The 24,487-nt window shown below is 51.4% G+C and overlaps 3 protein-coding genes across 5 annotated transcripts in view; 1 reads left to right on the top strand and 2 right to left on the bottom strand.

Annotated features, from left to right (window-relative positions):
* The window catches only part of EEIG1 (estrogen-induced osteoclastogenesis regulator 1), a 38,550-nt gene extending 33,467 nt beyond the window's left edge, over window positions 1–5,083 (bottom strand). The window contains exons 1-2 of the mRNA XM_068414026.1: window positions 4,978–5,083; window positions 3,082–3,720 (exon numbers count right to left, since the gene is read on the bottom strand). Of these exons, the coding sequence (XP_068270127.1) occupies window positions 3,082–3,227 (146 nt within the window). The 5' untranslated portion in view covers window positions 3,228–3,720; window positions 4,978–5,083. The remainder of the gene's footprint in view (window positions 1–3,081; window positions 3,721–4,977) is intronic.
* Window positions 5,084–10,969: 5,886 nt separating this feature from the next.
* Window positions 10,970–14,920, bottom strand: NAIF1 (nuclear apoptosis inducing factor 1). 3 transcript variants are annotated; one of them, XR_011049364.1, is made up of 3 exons: window positions 14,143–14,920; window positions 11,235–13,460; window positions 10,970–11,058 (listed from the first exon to the last, which is right to left on the bottom strand). XR_011049364.1 is itself a non-coding variant. In XM_068413969.1 (2 exons), exons 1-2 carry the CDS (start codon window positions 14,651–14,653, stop codon window positions 12,997–12,999), a joined length of 975 nt encoding a protein of 324 aa, XP_068270070.1. In that variant the 5' UTR covers window positions 14,654–14,920; the 3' UTR covers window positions 11,139–12,996. The 3 variants fall into 3 exon arrangements, 1 of the variants encoding a protein (XP_068270070.1); XR_011049365.1 differs by having other exon boundaries at window positions 12,036–13,460; XM_068413969.1 differs by lacking the exon at window positions 10,970–11,058 and having other exon boundaries at window positions 11,139–13,460.
* A 723-nt stretch (window positions 14,921–15,643) lies between these two features.
* SLC25A25 (solute carrier family 25 member 25) overlaps window positions 15,644–24,487 on the top strand; it is a 26,705-nt gene continuing 17,861 nt past the window's right edge. Inside the window, exon 1 of the mRNA XM_068413752.1 lies at window positions 15,644–15,928. Coding sequence (XP_068269853.1) covers window positions 15,644–15,928 — 285 coding nt within the window. The remainder of the gene's footprint in view (window positions 15,929–24,487) is intronic.

The raw sequence follows: 24,487 nt of genomic DNA, 5'->3' as shown, positions 1-24,487 counted from the left end.
TGCCTGGCCTACACCTGGCTCAGATGCATTTTCAGAAGACCAGCTTCTATAATCCAATGGGAGGGTGACAAACCCACAGACAATAGATGTTTTTCATGCAGAGCACTGTAAACTGAAACGGGTGAGTCTTATCCTCAAAAGCCCCGTCAGAGTGTAAGGAGACTTTACAAAGGGAGGGGAAAGGATGAGCGAAAGGAAATTTACAGCTGCAACTTCAGCCACTAAAATACCCATGGTTTAATGCAAGGCCTGAGCACAGCAAGTGTGGAAAAAGGGCACCTGCCTGCAAGAAAAAAAAAAAAACAACCAAACCAGAAAACCCAAGAGAGGCAGATCCCCAAAGCTGGATGTGCTGACAGGACCTGGACCTCTTCCAGAGTGCCTTGAATTCCAAAGAGCGTTAAGTCTTAATGCATCTCGGGCAGGTTCCCCTCCAGCGAGGGTGCTTTGCCCCTGCCTGGGCAGTGGGGGTGTGAGCGGTTCACAGCCCGGGAGGGGGGTCCCAGAACAGGGTGTGCCCCACCGCACCCCCAGCACCAGGCAGGTACCTGCAATGGACTTGGGACCGGGACGGGCTGACGGGAGCTGGCAGTGCAGCCTCCCACGTCTGCTCACAGGTCAGTGTAACCCGGTGCCACCTAGCAACGTGTTGGATAGATCCTGTCCCCACCTCTCGCCACAAATGGGCATAAGCTGCCAACTCTATTGTAAATAACCTGAAAAATCCGTCTCTGGAGATTGTTATCTTCTCAGACAACACTCTTCTTTCCACATCATAGGTCACTTAATCGAGAAAAAAGAAAACGGATTTAGCGTGTCCTGTGAAGCATTCCTATACCTCGTGTACAGACTCCAAACGACATGGGACACCTTGTTCAGATCAATTAGCTGAAAACACACGGGCAGAAAGAGCTACTGTTCTGCTCGATCATAGCTGCCTACCTTCTATTGCCACAGACCGCAGAAGAAGCCCAAATCGATTGCAGAGCAAACACCAGACTTTTTTACATAAGCAGCTCACACAAGATGACCTGACAGACACTGCAATGCCAAACACAACCATTTTGGGAAGTGATTGATTTCAGAGAAACAAATCACAGATCCTAAATAAGGTGCAGACTTCTAACACAACACGGACACGGCATCTCCTGCCCTTTAATCTTTCCCCAGATCCAAAGAGTATCAAAAAGGTCATGGAAATGACTAGAGGAGCGTAGAGCACAGCCAAGGCATGATCTGGGAGCCTCTCCACACGGTAACTCTTCTCCTCACCGTTCCTGGAAATTCATCCCTCCTGAAGTTTCTCTAACTGTAACAGGGGAAAATATCTGGAAAAGGTCAAATGACTCAATACCACTGAGACCTGTAACTTTGCAGGCAGGAACAGGTTTCCATGTGCTTTCAGTTAGAGTACAGACAGGTTAGGGGAAAGGCGGCAAACCGAGGAGCCTCCCTCCCCTTTGCTCGTTTATAAGCAATCAAGCTGCTTGAGAGTAATGTATGTGTTTGGTTTAAATTACAGATGATTTCGCTGCTGGAACACATCTGCCCCGCGCTGAGCAAACTGCTGAACCCCAGCCAGCTCAGAGAACAACCCAACGCAGCCCGAACGGCTGGCGGCACCAGCAAAGCCCGGCAACGGCTCCGAGAAGCTGCTTTCAGGGGTGACAAGGAGAGGGAGATCGACATTTCTCACCACAGGCTTTTCCTGAGCCACCCTCCAGTTCAACTCATTTTGTTACGACTCCCGGAAGCAGAGGGGTTAATTTCTTTCCAAGTTCACATACTGTTTGAATTCCTTAGATAAGCTGCTTCCACCAAACCCAAGGATCTAGCCTCAGGGGAGAACACTGTAAGGAAAAGCTCTTTTGATAGATTTTCTTCAAAAGACAAATTAATTCAAAGTCCATTTCTGGAGGTGTTCCACGCCCACGGCTTCTACCGACTTCAGATGAGGTTGCACTGTGCCTCTGGAAGAAAAACCAAGCTTTGAGCAATGCCCTACCACTTCTGTTTGCAAGACAGAAGTGTTTTATGCTTGCCCAATAAAATCTTCTCTCCTAAGATGAGAAAGCTCAGTGTGCAGCACCACAAAGAGGAAAACCAGACCAGACCAGGCTTTAGCTCTGGGATAAGGCAGTTAACAGCTAGCACAAACTAATCATGTACCTTTAAAACTGAGCAGTCACTCAGGAAAGCAAAAAAACAAGTTTTGAAAGCCACTGAAGGCTTCCTTCACATCTTGAGGCAGAAAGAAAGCAAGTCTGGGCTGTTATGGAATTCGCATTTGCATACTGCTGGTGATAATCTGTGCGCGTAGTTGGACACAAAGCAAGTTTTTATTAGCAATTAGCAGCAGGAGTGGGGACAGACCTGCCTGAAGGAGTCAGAGAAATGCCAATACACGACGGCAGAACAACCTTATAAGATGTGCAGCAGAATGATCCCTATATGATTGACCACATTAAAAAGAAAATACTGCAGCTATAAACTTAGAGATGCAGTGGCATCAGTTCAAGGAGATCAACTGTGTCTTTAACACTGACAACTTTGACTCCAGGCAGCAGTTTTCCCTTGCACAGCAATTTGCAATGCAAAGCAAGCTACTTCCACTCTTACCAAGAACAGTAATTCGGAAGCAAAGGAGGAGAGCGAAGTTGGGAAGGGTTGATTTGCTTAGATGCAGCTTTCTACAGAGTTGCATTTCAAGTCAGGCACGAAAGTAATACAGCATAGGGTCTGAAATAGCGTGTGAGAGCTTGGGTGAGGGCGGGGGGAAACAAGAGAGGATTTAACCCACAAACCCCAGTCCTTTTCAGGGCAGCGACCTCCCGCTCCCTCCCCACATTTCTGAAAATGTTCAGTCCAGCTCTGAGCAGCCAACACCACCCAGGTTCAGAGCTCTCCAGCTACGTTCTTCCCCAGCTCCGGAGAATGATGTGGCATGTGGGGCCCTACAACAGAACTCTTAAAATCCCATCAAGGGGTAGGCAAGTGGTAGCCATATGCTAAACCGCTCAAGTGAAGAATAACCAGGGAAAGCAGCACAGCCAGGAAGCAAGTCTGCAAACAGCTTCTTACCTGGTAGATAAGCTAGCAAAGTCTCCTCCATCCAGCAGCCTGATTTTGCAGAACAGAACCCCATTCACAAAGGGGACAGCAGTCAGCTCTTCTAGAGTGAAACTTGTCTGAAATTTGAATTTCTTCTTCTTCATCAGGAAAGCCATGGGCAAATTCAGTGTGGAAAGCCCAGGAATTTCAAAGAGGATCAGGGAGGAGCGGCTCAAAACGCACACACAGACAAGCAGAGGAACAGCACTCGTCCCAGGAGCGCGATCAGGGACTAAATTCCAATTCAGTTACAACGACGGCCCAGCTTCAAACGCACAATTCTCTTCTCTTTGGTGGTCGGATCTGGCTGCGGGATCATCGCCACGGCAGGCTTCAGGTGAGGAGGAAGAGGTCAGATTAAATCTCTGCAACATCTCCAAGGGAAAAGGAAGGGAGAGAAGTCAGTCTCAGCTCCAGACCAGCAGGAGCTGTCCCAGTTAGAGGCTGCAGTGCTCTGTCTTCAGCACAACCCCTCCAGAAAGCATCTCTTCTGGGAAATCATCTTGAGTCTCCAAAGAAGCCTTAAGTCTGCAGGCAGCAAACTCAGAGAGCTTCCAGTTTCTATCCCCTCTTCTTGTGCAACTCCTTGATACAGGTCTTCGGGTCAGCCTTTGGGAGGGAAATGAGTAAATTAGTCCCAGCCAGTCTTGGGCTCCTCCTCCTCCTCTAAAACCTGTTTGGATGGGTAATATTCAGTCCAGACTCATACCACTCTCAAGAGGTATGGCCCCAATTAGCCCAGCCCCAACATCCTCTTTCCCCTTTTTGCCTAGGGCAAGCTTCGCTGTTGTCATCCCCCTGGTAATTTTTGTTTTGCAAAGCAGCTAATAAAAATCTGCTCTATTTTCATCCATCACCTTTAGAAGTTGTTTACAGAACAAGATCCATCTAACTGGTTGAACAAGAGTAAGCAAAGCCGTCTCAAGAAATGCAAAAATCTGCTTCTTTTCTGGTTTTCCGACCAGCCCTAAGTGTTAGCACCTGTATCTTATAAAAGGAGAAAGCAGCACAGAGGGGAAAAAAAAAAAGCAGTCTGCTCCAGATTACACCGCGTAACAACCAAATCAGGTCATCTGGCTGTCCAACAGCCAGGCCCACCGAGTACGCTGCCTTCCCCCCGCACCAGGTCCACACCAAGCCGTGCCCCGCACATTTCAGTTTTGGGGCTGTGGTCAGTAATTTCATTACACATTTATGCAACACCAAAGCCAGGGAGGCCAAGAGCTGATTAGCATCTAAAAGGGACGAGGTTATGAACACCAGGCAGTAAACAATCCTCACCGATACTCGGAATTAATGACTGCAAACCAACGCAGGCAAAGCTCCTGCTGCCTGCACGGGTGTGCGGTTAAAGCCCCTCTCCTGCTCGGGTGGGAGCGGGCGAACCCCGCCGGCTCTGCCCGCTGTGCCGGGCCCGGGGCACCTCCGCAGAGGCACCGCTCTCCTGTGGCTGCCTCGGCGCAGAGCGAGGGGGCAGATTGGTGACTGCTCCGCACCACCAGCCCCCCTCCACCAGCCACACCTGCACTGAGCTGCAGCTGGCTCTCAGCCTGCCTTCCAGCCCCCTGGACCGCGCACCGAGATGCGGACAGGTCTCAGCCCACCTCTGGGCCCCGTGGACCACTCACCAGGCTGCAGTGAGGTCACAATCCGTCCCCTGGCACCCCTGGGCCAGGCACTAAGCTGTGGTCAGGTCTCCGCTCGCTTTCTGAGCCATGCACTGAACGGTGGCCAGGTCTCAGCCTGCCTCCCAGCCCTGGGAACCACAGGGTGAACTGCAGCCAGCTCTCAGCCCCTCTCCCAGCCCCAAAATAACGAGCCGACCTGCGGGAGGTCTCAGCCCGCCTCCCAGCCCCCTCCACCGACCTGCGGCCCGGTCCCGGCCCGGTGCCTGCCCGGCCCTGCTCACTGCTCCTGCCCGCTCCTCGCACGGCCGCCACGGCCACCGCTGCTGCCCGCCACGGCCGCCTCTGCCAGCGCTACGCCAACTGCGGCCGCTACGCCAACGCCGCAAGCAGCCACAAGGCAGAGCAACGATTGGGCAAGCAGCAAGGAGGCGGGCAAAGCATAGCAAGACTTTGATTGGTTGCTCCGGCACGGGGCGGGGAAGAAAGCGCGGGGATTGGAGGTGGAGGCTGTCGGTTTGGGCCAGACCCGCCCCCTGGCGGAGGGGTGGGCGGGAAGCGGGGGGCGCTGCGGCGGTCGCGGTGCCGCCTCAGCGGGGAGGGTGGCGGGAGCGCGGCCTGGCCTGGCTGCCTGGGCGGGCGCGTGGCTGCTGGGCAGGGGCGTTCCTCGGGCCTTCCTGCGCCCCCCGGGTGTCCCACAGCCCCTCCGCAGGCCGAGCAGCACCGAGCTGGCACTGGAGTGTGTGGGGCTGGAGCGGGCTGGCTGAGGGGATGGCAGGCCTCGGCCCCTGGAGCCTGCAGCCGAGGTGTCCCTGCCTGGGCTGAGGTGATGGCAGAGGCAGCTCTGATGGGCATGGTCTTTCTTCATCCTCTTCAGCACTGCCTCGTGACAGCCAGGACCCCTTGCCCCGTCCCTGTCCCAGTGCCTTCCTTGCCCAGGCAGCTCCTGGTGACATCCCTTCCAGCGGGTATGTCCCACACGCTGCAGGCACGCTGCTCTTAGCAGCGCTGCCTCACAGACACAGCGGTGTGGCCGCCCCATCCTCACTCTGCAACAGGCTGCGGGTCCCGGCTGACCAGCAGCATCTGGGCCGGCTGTCCTGGAGTGAGAGGGAGGCCCTGGCACCGCACAGCCCTGCGGGCAGCGTGAGGCAGGGCCGGGAGCTGGAGTCTCACCCTCCATGTGTGAGATGTGGCAACCAGTTCAACACATCTCTTCATCAAAATGGCTCCCTCCTGTTAACTATGTGCTGCTGCCACGTCCTGTGCTGTGGCTGGGATCCCTGGTTAGGCAGGATTCCATTGTTTAAGGGCAAGTAGAACAAAATGTCTCTCCTTGTCCTGAAGGAGTCTGCAATCATCAACATGATTTGCCTATTTTTTTAAGTTAGGGATGTGCCTGAGAGTCTCTATGGCAGAGAAGTTGAGGCTCATACAGGAGGGACTTTTCCCAAGGCTGATTTGCATGTCTGGCAAAGCTTGGATGAAAGCCTGAGAGTCCTCCCTCTCTTTGCCAGGCTTTGACGCCCAGACTCCTTGCCTTTAATCTTTGCCATCTATGCAGACAATATCAGAGCCATCAAATGATTCTACCACAATGTGAGTCTTAAAAAAAAAAAATCTGCTACGAAAAGTACGCAGCAATGTGCTTGGATAAAAGTTAAAAACTGGATTAAGCCAAATGCGTTGTTATGATTCTTGCTTACCAGGTTAAGCAGATGATACACAGACTTTGGCCTGGGAAACCATTTCATATTGGTACAGTGAAACCATCGCAGGAGAAACCAGTCTTCCCATAAAGCGGGGTTGGTGGGGGCTGCTTTTAAAGGTAGCGCTTGAATGGTTCCATCAGTGGATATCTGGCATTTTCAAGGCCTCGAGTCATTGCTGGAGATGGGCTGGAGTTTTTTTGCTTTCTGTTTCTCAATTTATTGGGAAAGAGTTCAGCCTGCTAAATATTTAATATTTGCCAAGCTGGGAGGCTCGAATGCCTGAAGCATCTGAAGAATCCAGCCCAGTCCCTCACACTTCTCATTCCCTGAGTGTACCGCTAACAGATGTGTCGATCTTTCATTTCCATCACTAGGTAAAGGACACGCGATCTTTCTGTTTGTGGTGTGGGAGGAGGCCGTGTGTTATCTGGTATGATTCACTCTGATAAATAACCTCCTCCTCGGACTTCTCTTGTTTATAGCAACAGCCCCAAATGCTAAAGTTTACAGAGATTTTAATCCTCGCTGTTCTCACGCATATTTACTCTGCAGTTTTATCAGAAACATCACTTGAAAACCTCAGTGTTTTTATAATTAATTGAATAATGTGACTGATGTTAAAAATAAACGGATTTGGAAAAATGCCCAGTGAGCTGCTGAGCAGTGTGTAATATAGCAACCGTAGCTGGATTCTCAGGGGTATGTATATTTTCCTAACAAACGCAGTCTCATGACTTAGAGATTAAATCTTTACTAGTTCGAAATTCACCCTGTTGATTTTTCTGTGTTTACGCTGCATAATTGTTTCTGGCCAAATTCACATTTTTAAAGGGGCAGTGCTCCTCTGAACGTGTGCCTCCGCTGCTCTCAGAGCGGGTGAGCGAGGCTGAGCCCTGCGGAGGCACCACAGAGGGAACGTGGCCGTAGGGTATCTCTGTCCATCCACCATCCCACTGCCTTTATATTATTTTCCAATCCAGCTCCAAGCCATTCACTGAGGGGCCACGTCTGTATATATTGATTCTCCTTACCCTGGACTCAAACGCTGTTGATTTCTCCTGTAGGACTTCATCCCCGCCATGCCCACCTCACCTCTGCTCCGTGAACCTCAGCCATGTCCCTGCCCCATGCCCTCCCTGACCGAAGCCTTTCCTGATGCCGCTCCCCAGTGCCGCCACCACTTCCTCAACTTTTGCTGGCTCAGGGCATTGTCTTATCAGTCTGGAATAATTTGTCAGTTTGGGCTCTGCAGTTAAGCCTGGGCCTCACCTCTGCTCTCACGGGAGGTGTGTCTCACCGGCCAGGGGCTGGGATCTCTCTGCCCTGCTCGCCTTGGGACTGCGAGTGAGCAGGAACGGAGATGGCTTTTCTTGCCTCCTCCCTCACTGCTTAGAGAACTGCAATAAAGCAGCAGGGAAGAAACAAGGCAAGATAAATTCAGAAAGGGCAAAACTCAGGGAGGTGAAGCGAGGTAGATTCTGTAATGCGTTTGGTCAGCCATCAAATCCTATCTCATCAAATCCTTATCCCATGGGAATCCCAGATACATCAAGCCCTGCAAACGACATCATCAGCGTCTTCCTCTGGAAAACATCATCACGCTAATCCATTTGTCCCAGCAGCCAAACGATTAAAGTTGGAAAAGTAAATTATACACGTTGCTGCAACAGCGTAAACACAACAATGGCTCTCTCGTTACACCTGTAACCTCTGTTACAATAGCTGTGACGAGCTTTCAGCCTCGTCATCCAAAAAGAAAAGTTTAGCACATGACGCTTTATGCTTTCGCACTGCAGGTGGCCCAGCACCTGCAACGCACCCACTCCGAGGAGCTGCACGGGAGCTGCGGGCCGGGCACCCGTGGTGGGTGCCTTCCCCCGAGCTGGGGGGCAGACCCAGGCTGGGGAGCTCCCGAAATGGGGCAGGGCGTGCAGGGGCCCCCGGGGCAGGACACCGCAGCGGTGTGAGCCGCCTCTGTAGCGTGCAGGCTGCTGGATACCCCGTGAGGGGAATGGGTATCCCCATTGTGTAGGATTATCCTATGGTGTGGAGTTATTCCAAGCTTGCATCAATTTAATAACAGGCTGCGAGCTCTACTTTGATCTGCTTGTGTTCGTCACTAGTTCCATCTTTAACCGAACTCACCACCATAAAGGCCAGGACTGTTTCACTTTCTGTGCCAGGCTGGTTTCCTGCAGAGGACACACCTGCACGGTGGGTTTCTGGCCTGCCAGGACGGGGGATCCTGTTATCCACAGAGACAAAGGGAGCACAGGAATCTGGAGTCGGTGGATTCCTCTCCCCAAGCACGTGGCCAGACCTGAAAATCCAGCTGCCTGGCTTTTTTTGTTTACTGGTTCCCATATCTGCGCCAGTGTGTCCTGGGAATGTGTGGCAGGACTCTCCGTTTCTTTCCGGGAGGCCTATGGGTGGAACAGGAGCTGGTTTGCCCCTTCCAAAATCTGCAGACTGGAACCCGCTTTGCCTCGAGGCTCATTGTGTTTACTAAGTGTTACCCTGTGTCTGTATCCCAATGTCACCGCCTGTGCTCTCCGGGACAAGAGACTTGCTGGCCGTGGGCTCTCCCACTGGTTCCATGCTTCTGCCTGCAGCCCCACAAATGCCGCTGCTACCCCAAACGCAGCAGAAACAACTGTAGGTATGTTTGTGGTTCCCACTTGATGTGGCAACCTCTAATTTGGGATCCCAGCCAGCAGAGGTAACAGAAACCGGCCCTGATGGGGCTGGCCTCCTGCCTTGGGGTAATCACCTTGCGGGGCTGGGACCCAAGGGCCGGTGAGCCTGGTTTGCAGGCGATGTGGGCTTCACTCCTGCTCGCGAAACGCAGCCTGGAAGCTGTGCTGGTCATTCGTGTGAAGCTTCTTGTCAGATGCTTTCAAGAAAGACAAAGAATCTTAAATGCTTCAATTTTCATACTTAACAGGCCGCCCTTGTGCTGGCAGTACCTGCTGGCAACGACATCTTGGATGGCAACAGGGAAAATAACACAAAAAACCCCCAGAGGAATGTTTTGCCAAAACAGGCTTGAGAAACTTTAAAAACATGCTGGAGGAGGTAAAGGTAATTCGGGTGAGTGCAGGTGATATCATTCTGTCCTCGGTGGGGATCCGCTCCCAGAACTGCGATGTAGCTCTGGCAGCGCACTGCACTCGTGGGATACTGACCTATTTACGTGGCTTCTAAAAATATTAAAACCTGTCCCTTTGCCTACAATTAAAGAATTCATGAGTTTTTTTACCTTGTGCCTGCCCATTCGGTTCTGCAGTGAACTCATCCCAAAGAGCGCCGTGGGCTCCCGACATCGCAGCGTCCTCTGTCCGTGTCTGCGGGAAGCAGAGGGACCCTGTTCGTGTTCCCTTTTCTAGGGCTACCGGCGTTCCTCATCCCTGAGCTCTTCCCATGGAATTTCTTCCTCTCCAGGCTCTCAGTCCTGAAGAGATTCATCAGTGAGAGGAGCAAGCAGGGTCACAGAAGGTCTGGACGACAAGGGTCATTTCTGGGCCCATCCTGCCAGGGCCCTGCTGCGCATGGTGCTCTGCTGCAGCTCAGGATCCCCGCGCCTCGCCCCGTTGCGCAGTGCCATCTCCTGGAAAGCCGGGCCTGAGCTGCACACAAACAGATTTTTGCTCCTGAAGCAGCTAGTGGTGCTGCAGGCAGCTTGGCCGCTGCCGCTGATTGCTGCAAAGTTCATCTTCTGACCCGTCAAGAGTCCCCCACCAAACTTCTCTTCCTCCAGCATCTACCAAGGATGCCACTCACCTCTGAGGCACCCTGCAGCAGAACATCCCTGCGTGGCTCTTTCCCACTCTGGGTGCTGAACACCAATCTCTGGGTACAAAAAGAACAGCAGAGGAGCACAAAAGAACACCTATAGGTGTTCCTCCTCAGCTTTTGTTCTCCTTGGGCACCAGTTCCCTGTTCAGCTGAATGCCTCACCTATACGTTCACCCTGTTTACCTGTCCCTCCTGGTTTTGACTTTTAAGGGACACTTTTCTCTCTCCCTCCCCAAGTTTGATGACCTCGGCGTGAGCAACAACCAAGCCCCTCATCACAGTGCTCAACCCCGTATTTAAAATGTTGCTCCATCTTTTTAATGAGACAAAAATGTGCACGCGGAACTTGCACCTGAATGCTGCTGGCTTGACTAAGCTCTATATTTATCCTGAAAAGACAAGAAAAATGGGTGGTTCCAAGGGCAACACGTTGACTCCTATGAAACAGTAACACAGTTCAAGCGCTTAGTCACCGCAAAAATGCACACTGCAATTTAAAGCCAAAGGCTGGCACTTCATTCATCATTTTAGGCTATTGTGGCATCTTCTGACCGGTTGGGAGATTAATATACTTCAGTCATCTGTCACACACAATGAAATAACTAGTGCTGCAAGGTAAGGCTGTAACTGTGATTTGAAAAAGACCTTAATTATGTAAATACAAGGCCACGAAGTTCACAAACAAGAGAAAAAGCTACTGTGACACATGGCCGTTCACATCTTGCCTGGGCCCTTTCGCAGCGAGGATTCTGTGTTGCAAGCTTCTTGTCACAAACTCGTTTTTGCCCCGGAGCGTACCGATGAACTGGAGCAGCCTGTTTACCAAAAACGTATTTTTTATTAAAATTCTTATTTGTAAAGGAGAGATCATTACACAAATGAGGTAAACCAACACATAGGACATAGTTTTCACTTTAAAAATAAATTTCAATTGAGCAATTGATTTGATTCCACGAAGGCTGAGAGGAAGAGTCAGGCGAGCGTTACTCACGTGGGGAGATGCCGGACAAGGCGGGAAGACGCAGCTGATGCCGCCGTGACTCAGCACGGAGATGTCAGTGCCAAAGGGCTGGGAGTCTCCCAGGGGCCGAACCCCTCTCACTGCGCTGTCCTTTTCTCCCCCGTCAGACTTGCAGATGAGAGGAGTCAAGGCCAGAGACAGGCAGTGGTCGCTTCTTCACCTACTGCTCTAACCAGGGATCCCCCATCAGCATCCCCTCAACAAAAGGCTGTGTAAAGGTTTCATTTGATTGTGCAAATTCACTCCCTCATCAGTCGTTGCTCATCGTGTCTCAGCCCTAAAGGCGACTTAACAGCAAGCAAATGCCAGCTCTGCAAAAGTTCCATTTCAAAACAATATCTGGCAAGCAACAAGCCCGTTAAACGTGACACACTTGTAAAGTACAGGGAGAAGAGTTACGTTTCCTTCTTTTTCTTTTTAAGTTTGCTTCCATGCATGTACAAGTGGAGCTTTTCACCTAAAAGTTTATGAAGTTACTGCACGTCTGTGAGAATCACATTCACCATCCTGTGAAATTAAGCTTTGTCACTGAGGACCAAGCCCCACAGCCTGAACACCTCAAAGAAGAGAAAACTGGCTGCAAATGTTCTTTTACCCTGTATAATGGTAAGAAAACAGCGAGGTGAACCTCAGAGCTGTTTCTCAGAACGCCACTGGAAGCCAGCTAGCAGACTAACACAGCACGGCTGTACTCGCTCCCAGCTCCCAACAAGTACAGAACAAATACCACTGCCACCAGCAGCACCAAGTGACGCTCCAAAATTCACTCACTTGCATCAGGGCCTGACAAACTCCTACGTGTTGGGAATCACTGCATGGCTGAAGCTCTGCAGTCCAGGTCTCCTTTGATGGATCAAGGTATTACGGAGGTGACAAACAATACAGATGAGACAGAGATGGAGTTTCACCTGCTACACCCACCTGGGTGAAACTCATCCAGGCCCTTGTGTATTAACTACGCTGAGACAAGTACCATGTTGCTTCCGATACGTATCCCAGGACAGTATCTGGTAACCGAGACATGAAATTTTCATCACATCTGCCAAGTTTATACTGAAATTTCATGACTGCATGCAGATAGAGGATGAGGTGAACGCACTATTTTAATCCCATTTATATCCTCAGGGGATGTGGGTGGGGTTTAAACTGCCTGTAGGCTTGGTGCTGGTCGGCATGGGCTGGATGTCATGCTCCAAGAGCGGTATCCGTAACTCTTGGTGCAGAGGGAAGGTTGTACCATATCCAGTACCACGTTTCCAGTAAATGCTTTCAGCAAGAGCCAGAAATGCATTCACTACTGTGCACCACAGCTTGTGATAGCTGTACCTTGGCAGCTGCAGCACTGTGATATCGCAACAAGACTCTCCACGTCAGAAGTCAGTTAAAGGCTATGGATCTTGAGAGAGAGAGAGAGGTGTCATACTTAGGAGAGCTTTTTCCAAACAGAAATAAAAAAATAACTGTTGTTTTTTTTAATAAATCTATTGTTTGAGGAACTAAAGCAACCAATGTTAAGTTCCCGGTTTATTACACATCCTGCTACAGCTCTGTATGACGAGTCTGAAAAGGCAGATTAGCATGAGATTAGCAGAGAAAGAAAGCTGTTTAGGCTCCGCAGGACTCTGAGGTGAGCCATTTCACATTGACAAGAGCCAGCACCCCTCGCTCCCTGTGTCCACCGGCAGCACCGGCAGGATTTTTCTCCGAGAAAGATGTCCCATCGCTGTTTCTTTCACTGGATCATGCCATCTTGCTGCCCCGCCTGGCTGGGGTCAGTGGTGACCGACGGGCTGGGTGTATTGCTCTGCAAAAATCGACGGAAGTCCTTAATCATGGGGCGGAGGACCTGGATGAGGGCACTCAGTGCCGCCTGTGTTCCTTCCATGGCTTGTGCCTGTCGCTCCTGGGCGCATGCCTGCACCTCCTGAGAGCGACGAATCATCTGAAGCAAGTCATTCTGCTGCTCCAGATGCTGGGCAATCTCCTTCACGTGCAAGTTGGTCACTCGCTGCTCCTGCAAGAGCTTGGCTGAGTTCAGAGCAATTCGGCTTTTCAGCTCCTGGGGTTTCGTAGACACTTCGTGTTGGTGCGCCATCATCTCCAAGGGTGCTTCGGCGGTGACTGTGGTGGGGGCTTCTGTTGTGCAGTACTCCACAACTCCGTCCTCCAGACTGTGGTAGGTCGTCTCTGCAGGAACTGAGAACAAAGGACAGAAAGGGGGTAAGAAGTAGCTGCGATACGGGGATTTTTATCTACAGGACTATTCAATGAATATCACAGGAATACTGCCTGTTCGGTGAGATAACATACAATGACCAGCAATGCACAAAATGACCTAGTTAAGTCTACTCCACCCTCATTCGAGCTTCCTTCTAGGCTGTACAGTCCAAAGGAATAGGCCATGCCTTATCTGTCTAGACAAAATCATTTCTCAGCCTCCACCTCAGAACAATCTTTCCAAGTGGCATTAACCAAGTGACATAAGGGCAAAGACAAGACCCAGAATGGCACATGTCAGAAGGACAGCTGCTCTTTGGGGCAGACTGGGAAATCAGCAGAGGAAGAAGCATCTCCAAGGCTGATTTCCCAGAGAGGGGGACCGAAGAACCTGCAAGACGCAAAGGATACTGGCTTTCCTTGTTCTTAAGGCCGAGCCCAGCTATCAAAGCTGACTTTCAGTACGTGTGTATCTTGCAGCCACTCCCCTACAGCACGAGGACATACTGGGAATGCCATTTTCATTACAGAGACGCAAGGGTTTCTTTTTGCTGGGGCTTTCCCCGCACAGGGCTCAGGGCCTCCTCACAGGTGGGTGTCAGGGCACCCCGTATGACCTTCCAACTCAGCACAGAGCATCTTCAGCAGGTGCAGCACTCACTCTGGGTCAGGGTGACCGTGGTGGCTGATGCGGTGATGGGTATCTCGGTCCCGTCACCCGCGCTGCAGTCCCCACTGGGCAAACTGATGATGGTGGCTTCTCCCAGCAGGTTGCAGATGCGTTGCTGCATGGGGGTGAGGATAACCGGGGCGGTCGCGGCGCCCGTCGGGTCTTCGCTCTCCGGCCCGTTGCCGTTGCCGTTCTGGTTCTCGCCTCCTCCTTCCATGGCAGCCCGGACTTGGGCCACTTTGCGTCGCACCTCGGTCTTGAGGTCGGACCATTTCTTCTTGACCTCGGGCAGCTCGCGGTGGCAGGTGGCGACGGCGTTGACGCGGCGCAGGATGTCGTGCCAGGCGGCGGCCTTGGCGGCCAGGGGCACGCCCGCGTTGAAGTGGTTGATGAGGAGGTGCTTGCCTCGCTCCAGCTCCTCCACGATGATCTCCACCTCCCGCTCCGAGAAGTTCATCTTCCGCTTCTTGGCCGGGGGCGCCGGGGGCGACGCCATGGCCATGAGGGGCACCGAGGAGGGGGCACTGGGGGGCACCTGCAGGCCAGGAGGGCCTGGCCGGGCCCAGGGGGCCCTGGGGGAGGCTGGGCAGGGCCGAGGGGCAGCAGGGCCCCCCCAGGCCTGCTCACCCCCCGGGGCCGGGGACAACAGGGGGGCTCCGAGGCCCCTCAGGGCCCGGAGGTGCCTGTCCCCCCCCCGCTCCCCCCTTGGCACCGCCAACGATACGCAAATTGCGTACCGCAGCCACCCAGCAAACCCCACTCAACGGCCTCCACCCTGCGACACTGGCGTAATGGCTTCCAGAATCAGCCCCCTTTCCTGCCTCGTCTGATTGGGCAGCCGGGCTGCCCGTCAGGCGGAGGTTTCGCCTCCCGCCGGCAGCGCCGCCCTGTCACTGGCCAGCCGCGCTGCCCATCGGGGGGGGCCAAGAGACGGCCCCGCCCCGCCGCTTGTCTCAGGCCACTGGGCCTGCGTGAGGTCTGTGAGGGGCTGGGCCCGCCCATGAATTTCCCCGCTCTAATTCCATTGGGTACTTCTCCCGTCCATCAACACAGAGCGCCCCCTGCTGTGGGAGCTACCGGATACAGGCCACGTCCGTCAAGCTCAGACTGGCTGCCGGTTCCCGATCTGATTGGAGATGCTGTAGCTTTAGCCTCGCCTCTCCCAGGAGCTTAACCAATGGGAGCTTGGTCCAGCCCCTTGTACCGCCCCCTTCCGCCTCGGGCAGTATTTCCTTCCGATTGGTGAAGGGGAAGGCGTCCCTCTGACGTCAGCGCCCGCCCACCTCGCGGGAGCGCGTGGAAGCCGGGGGCGTGGGCGGGGGCGTGTTCGCTGACGCTGGCGCGCGGGCCGCTGCCGTTGGCCGGCGCGAGCGTCACGTGGCGGCCGCGGCGCGTGGCGCGAAGGCGGAAGCGCCCCGTGTCGGCTCCTTGCGGCGGAAGCGCCGCCATTTGCCGGCGTCGGCGCGGTGAGGAGCGGGCGGGCGGCCGGACGATGCCGGGGGCGCGGCGCTCGCTGGCCTCCCCCGTGGTGAGCGGCGTGCTCTGCCCCTGCGCCTCCCCGCGGGCCGCCGGCGGGGCGCCCGGCCCGGGGACGGAGAGCGGCGGCGGGAGCGCGGGCCCCTGCGGGCGGTCTCTGTGCGAGGCCTCCGAGCAGGACCGGCGCCTCCGCGCGCTCTTCCAGAAGCTCGACGTGAACCGCGACGGCGCGCTCTGCATCCACGACCTGGCCGTGGGCCTGGGCCGCCTCGGGCTGCACCGCACCGAGCTGGATCTTCTGGTGAGCGGCGGCGGGGGGCGGGCGGCGGGGTTTGGCCTGGGGGGCTGAGCCGGGCCGGGCTGCGGAGGCGCGTTCGTGGGGGGTGAGGGGGCGTCTGGCCGCCCTCCTCATCCCGTGTCCGCCCCGCAGCGCTGGGCTGCCTCCGGAGCCCGGCTCCGCCGCTCTCGGCAGCGGGACGTGGGCTCTGAGGAGCCGGTACCTGTGCCCCGGCCGGGGGAGGAGACCCGCCGGTGGCAGCAGGCGCCAGCACTTGCATCCGGTGACCTTCGTGATGCGGAGCCGGGAGGACCCTGGGCGCGGACGGGGCTTGTGTGATGGCAGACACCGCTGCTCTGCTTGTTGGGGCATTTCTGGGTGCTCCCCTCAAAGCGACCCGCTGACTTGGGCACTAAACCCGGAGGAATCAGCTTGCTGACTGCCTGTAGACCTGTACGGTATTAACTGGGGAAATTTAACACTGAAAACTTACTGCTTGGACAGGAAGAACCATAAAAGAAAATCCTCTTTCTCCAGGTCCAAGGACTAGGAAGTTTGCGTGCTTACTTAGATTTGTGAAAGATTTTTTGGAAGGGATAAGTTGTTCATTGCAACATTGCCTTTCCTCACACGAGGCTGTTTGGCACCATGTTGCTGCTCAAGTTTCTTGCCCAAGATGGCTTACACATGCCACACTCACTTGTCTGTTTTAAGGAGTTTGAAATACCTTAAAATGTGGGAAGGCTGCTGCAGCTGTACAGTTTGCACATGGAGTATATGTGCAGCACACTGACTTTCTCCCTCAGTACTGGGAGCTGTGCCCTTCCGTGGTCACACAGCTCTGTGTGATGCTGTACGCTGCCGATTCTAGGCTTCAAGGTTCAATATGATGTTGCTCTATTTAACTGTAATTAGTGCAATTTACATCTATATGAATCTGAGTAATGGGCTTGTCCTCAGTGCACAGTTTGTCCCTGCCTAGTCTCTTGTATGTTATATGCAGGACCATAAAAAAGGTATCTTGGGAGGACAGCAGATAAACACATGGGTGCAGTCAGGGATGTGCCATCTCAGAGTGCCTCAATCCTGCAGGAAGGAAGAAGAGTTTAAGGATAACTTCTGAATCACTGAAAAAAACATCTAATTCAAGTGACAGTTCTTATTCTCTCCCTGTTCTGGGAGTGGTGCCTCGATTTATTTCAGGGCTTTAATTGCATGTAGCCATCCTTTCCAGCGTTGCTAGTTCCTTTCGAACTTTGAATCTTAACATCTTAACTTCTAACATTTCTTTTTGGTTGGCATCTTCCTTGCTGCTGTAAAGTATAAGAGTTCTTTGGCAGCGTGAGGATCTTGTGAGTGCTTTGGTTGTGCTGTTTCTAAAAGTAGTGGTAGTGCCATGGTGATTTTCTGCTGTGTGCGTTTAAGTAATGAAATCTCATTACACCATATAAATCACCTGTGCACGCCCTGTGAATGCTGACCTGCTGCCACCCGTGGGTGCCAGAATCCTTTACCTCTGGCAAAACTCTCTCATCCACCAGCACGCTCCGTGCGTACGCCTGCATGCCCGTCTCGGTTTGCATTCCCTTTTCTTCCCAGGCATGTCAGTCCAGCCTGATGCTCTCCAGGCTCGGAGGTTGCACCACGAAACAAAACGCGTTTTTATTTCCCAGCAGATAGTTTCTTTGCTTGCCACGCTGCGGGAGCGGCTGAGAGGAACCGTTCTGCAGGGACTGGAACTGCTCTGTCGGAGGGAAGCGCTCTCTGGATGCTGCTTAACAATCCTGTCTTTCTGCTGAAGCCCTTGTCTGTCAGTATTGTTCCTCAGCCCTTGGCTTCCTCTGCCTTCTCTTCTGCCGCGCAGGAAGCAGCTGGTTAGATGAAAGGAGTTTGTAAAGCATTGTTAGTATCGCAAAGCATCCCCTTCAGCAGCGTGAAAAGTGTCTGTTAAGAACGAGGATGCAGAGTTCAAAACTCTGACGTTCCAGTTAAACATGTGGGAACAGTCCTCGGAGAGCTGGCTAGAAACCTTCTGCATTGTGTAATTTTTAGGAAATTCAAATAAACTTCCTGTTTCCCAGGCAGTTCTACTAATAAGTCATTCTTTTTTCTGCCCCATCCTTAGCTAATAATGGCACCTTGATGCTTGGGATAGCTGATGTGAAGTCATGCTGGAGAAAAGTCCTTAAGCGTCAAGATGAAAACCTTTTTGATGTATGGGACACGGTGGTTGGAGACCAATTTAGATGTAAATCACAAGGATTGCTTGTGATTAGTAAATTACTTGGTGGCTCTGGTGCATTTTATTTTTCCTGCCATGCAACAGTACATTTGATATGGGAGTTACCTTCTAGCGTTTGGGAGACAGAGAAAATATTAGACTGGTAATGTGAGGTTATCGCCAGGCTGAGCTGAGAGTTGCTAATGTCTTTGTGTCAGCAGGCTAAAAGTCCTTGTGGTAACAATAATAGTTTTGGGCTGCAACTTGAAAAGAAAATGAGCAATGTTTTGGCTCCTTCGATGCTGGAGAGTTCTTACTGAGATAAAACCCTTTGTAGCATTCTTGGAAAATTGCTGCCTGCTGTGGTGGGGAGAGAAGTGGTTGTACTAAGATGTCCTTTGAGATGGAATTTGCTTGTGTAAACGATGCATTTTTTAACCCATGCTGTTATCTTTAAGCCATTTGACCAACACGGTGTGCCAGGTCAGCGAGCCTTCTGAAGAAACACTTGTTTGCACTGGCTGGCGTGGAGCAATTCACGTACTTCACTTTGCTTGAGCCATAAAGTGATAACCATGTGAAGGATTTTTTAAAGACTTTCTTGTTCTACTGTGTAAAGGGACAGTCTTTTACTGCTAAATTACATCTACCTCTGGAATAGTCCATCTCCTTACTACTGCTTTCTGACTTCCCTCAGGAGAATATTTATATAGACTTATGGAACTGGAAATATGCACTTAATGAAAACACGGGTAGTTGAACCAGAACTATGTTTTCTACTTTGTATCTGGAGATGCCGTGTTGTTGAAAGGATGTGTAAGGGTAGTATTTGTGTATTTGCTAATATAACTGTTTTCCTACTGATCCCGACAACTGCAGGGCTGGAGTGCTATTCTAAAACCTCAGCTCTGCTGCTGAAGTTCCAGACAGTTTGAACTGGTGGAATTCATCTGCCTAGAGACAGACTGCAGTGGTGAACTTTGCCTGCAGCTGCCTCTGCTGTGGTGGTGCTGAGCATCTTCTGGTGGACTAATTCTATCAGCTATAAGAAACAGAGCAAACATAACCCTTGTCTCTTTTCAGTTACAACTGTCTGGTTCCCTCTGCCCTAACGATGTCCTCCTCGGCCTTGTGATGCTTTCTTCTCCCAGGTTCATATGAGTGACTGCCTGTTGCTGCCTCAGTATCAGCTTCTCCATGCAAAACTACCTCAGCTCCCATTCTGCTGAAATCTTCACATTTGCTTTCATCACCTCTGTCTTTGCCTGGCATCTCCTCTTTGATCTCCAAGTTCTGGCTGTCCCAGCTCCCACACAAGTTCTATTGTTTGCTTTTCGCGTGTACCGAAGGAGCGTAACTGCACTGCTGCAGCCGGGCTCTGCAGCGTTCGGTTTCCTTCAGGCCTCTCCTCTGAACGCCTTTGCTTTTTAAGAGCGTGTCTCGGGCTCTTCCAGCTGTCAGAGAACGCTGCAGCCGTGCTGTTCTGGGAGAGCTGATCATTAGCTCTTCTGCAGGTGGCTCCATGGATGGCTTGAGGAACTCTCTATTGTAGCAGTTGCAATCATAAAAAAGTTTAATCTTAGTTCTGATCAATACTTTATCTTCTGTCATGATGTCATTTAATCTTCCTCTCAGACTATTTCTGTAACTATTTTACTCTCTGAGACTTTTGAATTCTCTATATTATACTATATATAATGTACTAACATTCTCAGCAACTGTAAGGGGCAGAGGGAGCAGGGAATCTTCTCTATGTGATGCTTTCACCTGTTTTCCATTCACAGAAAAGTAGGACCTGAGTGTTTATTGCGTTACAGAAGTCTGTTTTTGATAAAAAGAGCAAAATTCTAATACTGTTCTGTAATCTAGACTGAATTCTCTCTCCAAACCTATATACATTTAGATACAACATCTTTATGGTTTGTGTACCTTAAATCCTGCCGGGGCAGTTGTGGAGCTTTTAGCCAGGCCTTCGTAATTCATCGTGAAGGGTTGAGCAACACAAGGTCGTATCAAACAAATGAAGCAGAGTTACAGTTTGAAATTCCAGTTGATACCCTTCCTTCTGTTGAAAGGCATTTGCCAACAGCTTCTCAACCACCCATCTCCTGCCTAATCCCAAAGGACAGACGTGGGTACCCTCAACCAGTTTAACACAAGGTGAAAATGCTTTCAATAACATGTTAAATAACTCCGCGCGTTTATGTATAACGTGCATTAAAGTAGCAAGAAAAAAGCTCATATTTGCTGGGTCTGTAGAGGATGGAGTCTTGTTCTTGATCTTCGTAAGTTATGAAATGTGTGGTTTGATGAAGGCCGTGTTCTCATGCACTTGGGAAGCCTGGTGCAAGAGCAGAACTGTAGGTCAGTGATTTAGTTGTAGATAAAGCCTTTAAATCTGTGGTAAGTGGATGAGTTGGTGTGAATTCTGTGTTCTGTTATCTCCTCTGATCTAGGCATGCTAAAGATGCAAATGAACTCTTTGTAATTGGTCAAACGACTTCTTGACAGCCGCTGCAAGGACTGTGAGAAGAAATACAGGGATTGGTTTTGGCACGAGCAAACTTCTCAGCGCGGCGTCGGTTATTAATAGACTTGGCCAGCAGCCTCCTGAAGCGAGAGCTCTGCCGGACTGGAGGGTGCGCTGTGACAGCGAACATCAGGGGAGGCTGGCTGGCACGCTGGCTGCCCGCGATTGCCACTCTGCCTGCACCCAGAGGTGTCACCGGGAGGGCAGGAGGAGAGGGCTGCTGGAGACAGGGAATCTCACACCGTGATGGTGGAAGTCTGTACTCAGACTCGGTCTCTGGTCATCAGATATGCCTTAGGGTGATTAGTGTAATTGGACAGTGCGTGTCCACTCAGCGTTCAAAGGGGTAGATTGGAAGTGAAATATATACAAGAGAAACTCTTGCATAAGTTTACCTTGCATGTAAACAAACAATTGTGGATTAGGCAAGCGTTGCTTTATGTCTGTGTATGTACAGCACCGGGTATGTAACTCTTGAGAGGTGCAATCTTGGGGCGGTCTGCCAGGATCGGTTTGTGTCCTACCTTGCAGCAAACTGGAGAAGCTTGGTGGTTCTCAGGTTTATTTAGGTGAGACCTTTGTCCTGTTTGCAGAGTGATAATGAACGAAGGGTACCGGCTGGCCTTTGTGAGATGGAGATGCAGCTTTGACTTGAGCATATCAGTTTTTAATGGCGATGCTGGGAGAGTCTTGCAGAAGGGCATCCTGCATGTTACCGGCGTGGTCTCACAGCGTTGTGTTTCCTGCAGGATGGTGTTCTGAACCCTGTTGTGAAGTGAATGCCTGTAGGAGCCCCAGAGCCCCAGTGAAATGAAACAACAAAACTGATCCAAAGCAGCTGGTTGTGCATGTGTAGGACATGCAGGAGGGGTTTGGTCTTTCAATGTGTGTTTTGTGGGGCATTATTTAGTGACCAGGGTGAGATGCCTTGGTAAGTAGTGCGAAAACATCTCTTTATCCTCACCTGCATTGGATTATTAGTCAGATTACTGAGATGTAAAAAAATGCCAGAACTTCAGTATACTTACCGTTTCTTTTAATTTTTTTTTTTTAAAGGAAACAAAACCAGTGACAAATCTGGCTAAATCTGAGCAGAACCCTTAAATGGCTGACAAGTGTTAATAAAATGACATCAAAGCCATAATAAGGACTTGGTCTCCTATTCAAAAGCCCTACAAGACGGTGATGCTGCAGCTGGGTGCTCTGTGTGTATTATAACATGTTCTGGTGTCGAGAGGGGGAGACGGGGGGAAGGATTTTTTTTTTCTTTCAGACCTACTTGTAGCAAAGGGTAAATGAGTCTTTGTTCTTGTTCATGTCCTGTTGCTATATTTGTCCCTCCGAATGTGGGACACGAGCGCACTTAACAATGCCCCAGACTTTGTCTCGAGTGGAGAAGCGTAGCTGTGATAACCAGGGGCAGCGTGGAAAGGCAACGGAGATGTCTTAGTTCTTCTAAGTTCCGTGCAGCGAGCTGCAGGGGAGTTTCTGGCAGTTAAAGCGGCTTACGGTGGGAGTTCTGCTGTAAGAGAAATTGCTGAAATTTTTAGATCATGAGTTCCTTGGAAAGGCAGAGCTGTTTGGTATGTGAATCTGCATCGTTTGGCCAAAGGAGACGAGGGGCTGTGCGAGAGCGGGCTCGGGCTGCCAGAGGGCTGGTTTTTCTCAGTAGCTCTTTTCCTGGTTAACTTTCTAGTTCTGCGAGCTGACTTTTTAATTTCCGAGTACTAAGGATGCCCTTTCTCATGGTCAATCCCTGCTTCTTCATGTGATACGATACGACCTCGGTGGAACTGGCTGTTCTGGGCTCTGGCTACGTTTCCCCGTCCCTGGCCAGCTCGCTCGGTATGTGGTGCTGGCACCCGGGTGCCTTCACATATCGACTGGAACAGCTAACCACTTGTGCCAGGGTTCCTGTGACAGAGTGACCTGGGTTTCTCTTTAGTGTTCACTGAACTGTGCTGTGTCACCTTAATATATTAAGGTAGTTGAATGTCCCTAGACAGTTTAATTATTTAAGCAGCAGTGGCCAAGACGTTTAGATCTTGCGGCGTGGTGCAAGAAGCACCGTGCAGGGTTAACTCGGGCTTTCTAAAAAGTGGGAAGTACTTACGTTTTCGTCTTTCAGAAATCATATTGGAAAAGATAAGAGGTAATTGAAAGAGCCGTGGTGGCCCACGCCAGCTGGGCGGGCTGGGTGCTCTCTCTGGGTGGCACCCATGCGCTCCTGGGGGTGCTTCCAGGAGAGCTGCCAACGGAGAGGAGTCACCGCTGATTCCCGCGGGGTCACCTGAGGAACTGGAGACGGCGACCGCAGCGGCAGCTCTTCCTGTGCCGGAGGAGGAGAAGGGTCATTGCTCCGAGCACAGCTCCCTTCCCTCTGCCCCCCTTTCTTTTTACCCTCCCTCCCGAATTTTTTTACGTGTTAGCTGGTTATCTGGTGACGAGGCTCATGTTCTCGCTGGAGAACACTGGGGATTTACTCAAAAGTCTTCTAGAACCCATCTTAAAGCAAATGGTCTGAGTCTGAATTTCTCTCTGGTACTACCAGGCTGGAAAGGGCAAGTGCCTGTTTGAAAACTGGAGTTTGAGGTAGCAGGTACTCAGACGTGGCCTGCACGATGTGGCTGAAGAGGATACGAGATACCTTGGGGCTGCGGCTTAAAACAGAACCTCCCTCTGACAGCTTGCAGTACTGAGGAAAATATTGTTTTAATTAAGCAAAACACGTCACTCTCTTGCTCTTTCTTTTTTCTTTTGTCTCCGTTTGGATAGATTACATGGCTTCATTGTCAGCTTCTCCTCTGGCTATCTAATGACGATCCATTTTGGTGGCGTAGGACTCTGAGGCCAGCTGCCACAGGCGCCTTCTGTCCCCAGCGACTGGTGTGCTGGCCCAGAGCCAGCGTTGGGATCAGTCCTGGGGCTTTTCTGCCTTCAGAATCCGGGGCTTGATTCATGGGAACGGCTGGAGTTGGAGGGTGACTGTCTCCTAATGAAGCCTGGGTCGGGAAAGCTGTTTCAGTGTGGCTTAGGTGTTCGTCCATGACTTCTAGAAAAAGTGAATTTTTGTTCCTCATAGAGGAGGAACCTTTGTGCCACCGTTCAGGCTGGACTCACGGGATTTATTGCATCTTCTCTTACGTGTGAATGATTGGCTTCGTGGTGGTGTTGGCAGGGTAATACTTCCCTACAGATTCCCTGTAGGAGAGCAGTTGTCTTGCCTCTAGCTATAATCAGCTTGCTGTTACTAGGTTTATTATTCTGACCTAATAAAATTCCCCACTTGGTAAAAGAAATGCTTTTTTTTTTTTTCTTTTGCCTAAATATGATTAGAAAAGTCTGTTCTCGAGGAGCTGCGTGGATTAGTGCGGTGGCAGAATTCCGCTGAGGTTTTCTTTAGTGAGGACAAAGGCCAAGGAAGCATTGCTGTGTTTCTGCTTTAATTGCACCCCAGGCATGTAATTTCTTGCACAAATTATTATTTTAGTATGGAATCTCTGCGTGAACAAAGGAAGATGAGGTCCGTGCCGCGCATACACCACTAAAGCTAATACAAAGAACGCCCTTTCCACAGGCAGTCGTGCTTTTTTGGACCCCATCCATGAGTAGCCTCAACCAGTTACCCCAGCAGAAAGCTCTGTAATTTCTGGCTGGGTTGATGAGGTTGTTGGAGGAGCCCGGGAAGCGCAGAGCTGATGTGGATGTGTGAGACGACCTCTTTTAGCGGCTGTGAGCTTCAGATCGGGTCACTGCTGCTTGTGAAACGACAGCCTTAGGCTGATAGAAGCTGATTTTGGAGAACTGTGCCCGGTTCAGAAAATCTGCTTTG

Source organism: Nyctibius grandis, chromosome 16 (genome assembly GCF_013368605.1).
Source record: "Nyctibius grandis isolate bNycGra1 chromosome 16, bNycGra1.pri, whole genome shotgun sequence".
In the NCBI taxonomy this organism is placed as follows: domain Eukaryota; kingdom Metazoa; phylum Chordata; class Aves; order Nyctibiiformes; family Nyctibiidae; genus Nyctibius; species Nyctibius grandis.
This window is presented reverse-complemented; position numbering and strand designations above follow the sequence as displayed.

What these genes read in the sequence shown, in the direction of transcription:
- NAIF1 (XM_068413969.1), bottom strand. Translation starts at nt 14,653, where the DNA reads ATGGCCATGGCGTCGCCCCCGGCGCCCCCGGCCAAGAAGCGGAAGATG. An exon ending in CACGGTCACCCTGACCCAGA is followed by an intron (nt 13,461 to 14,142) that starts GTGAGTGCTGCA and finishes CTTTGTTCTCAG; the next exon opens with TTCCTGCAGAGACGACCTAC.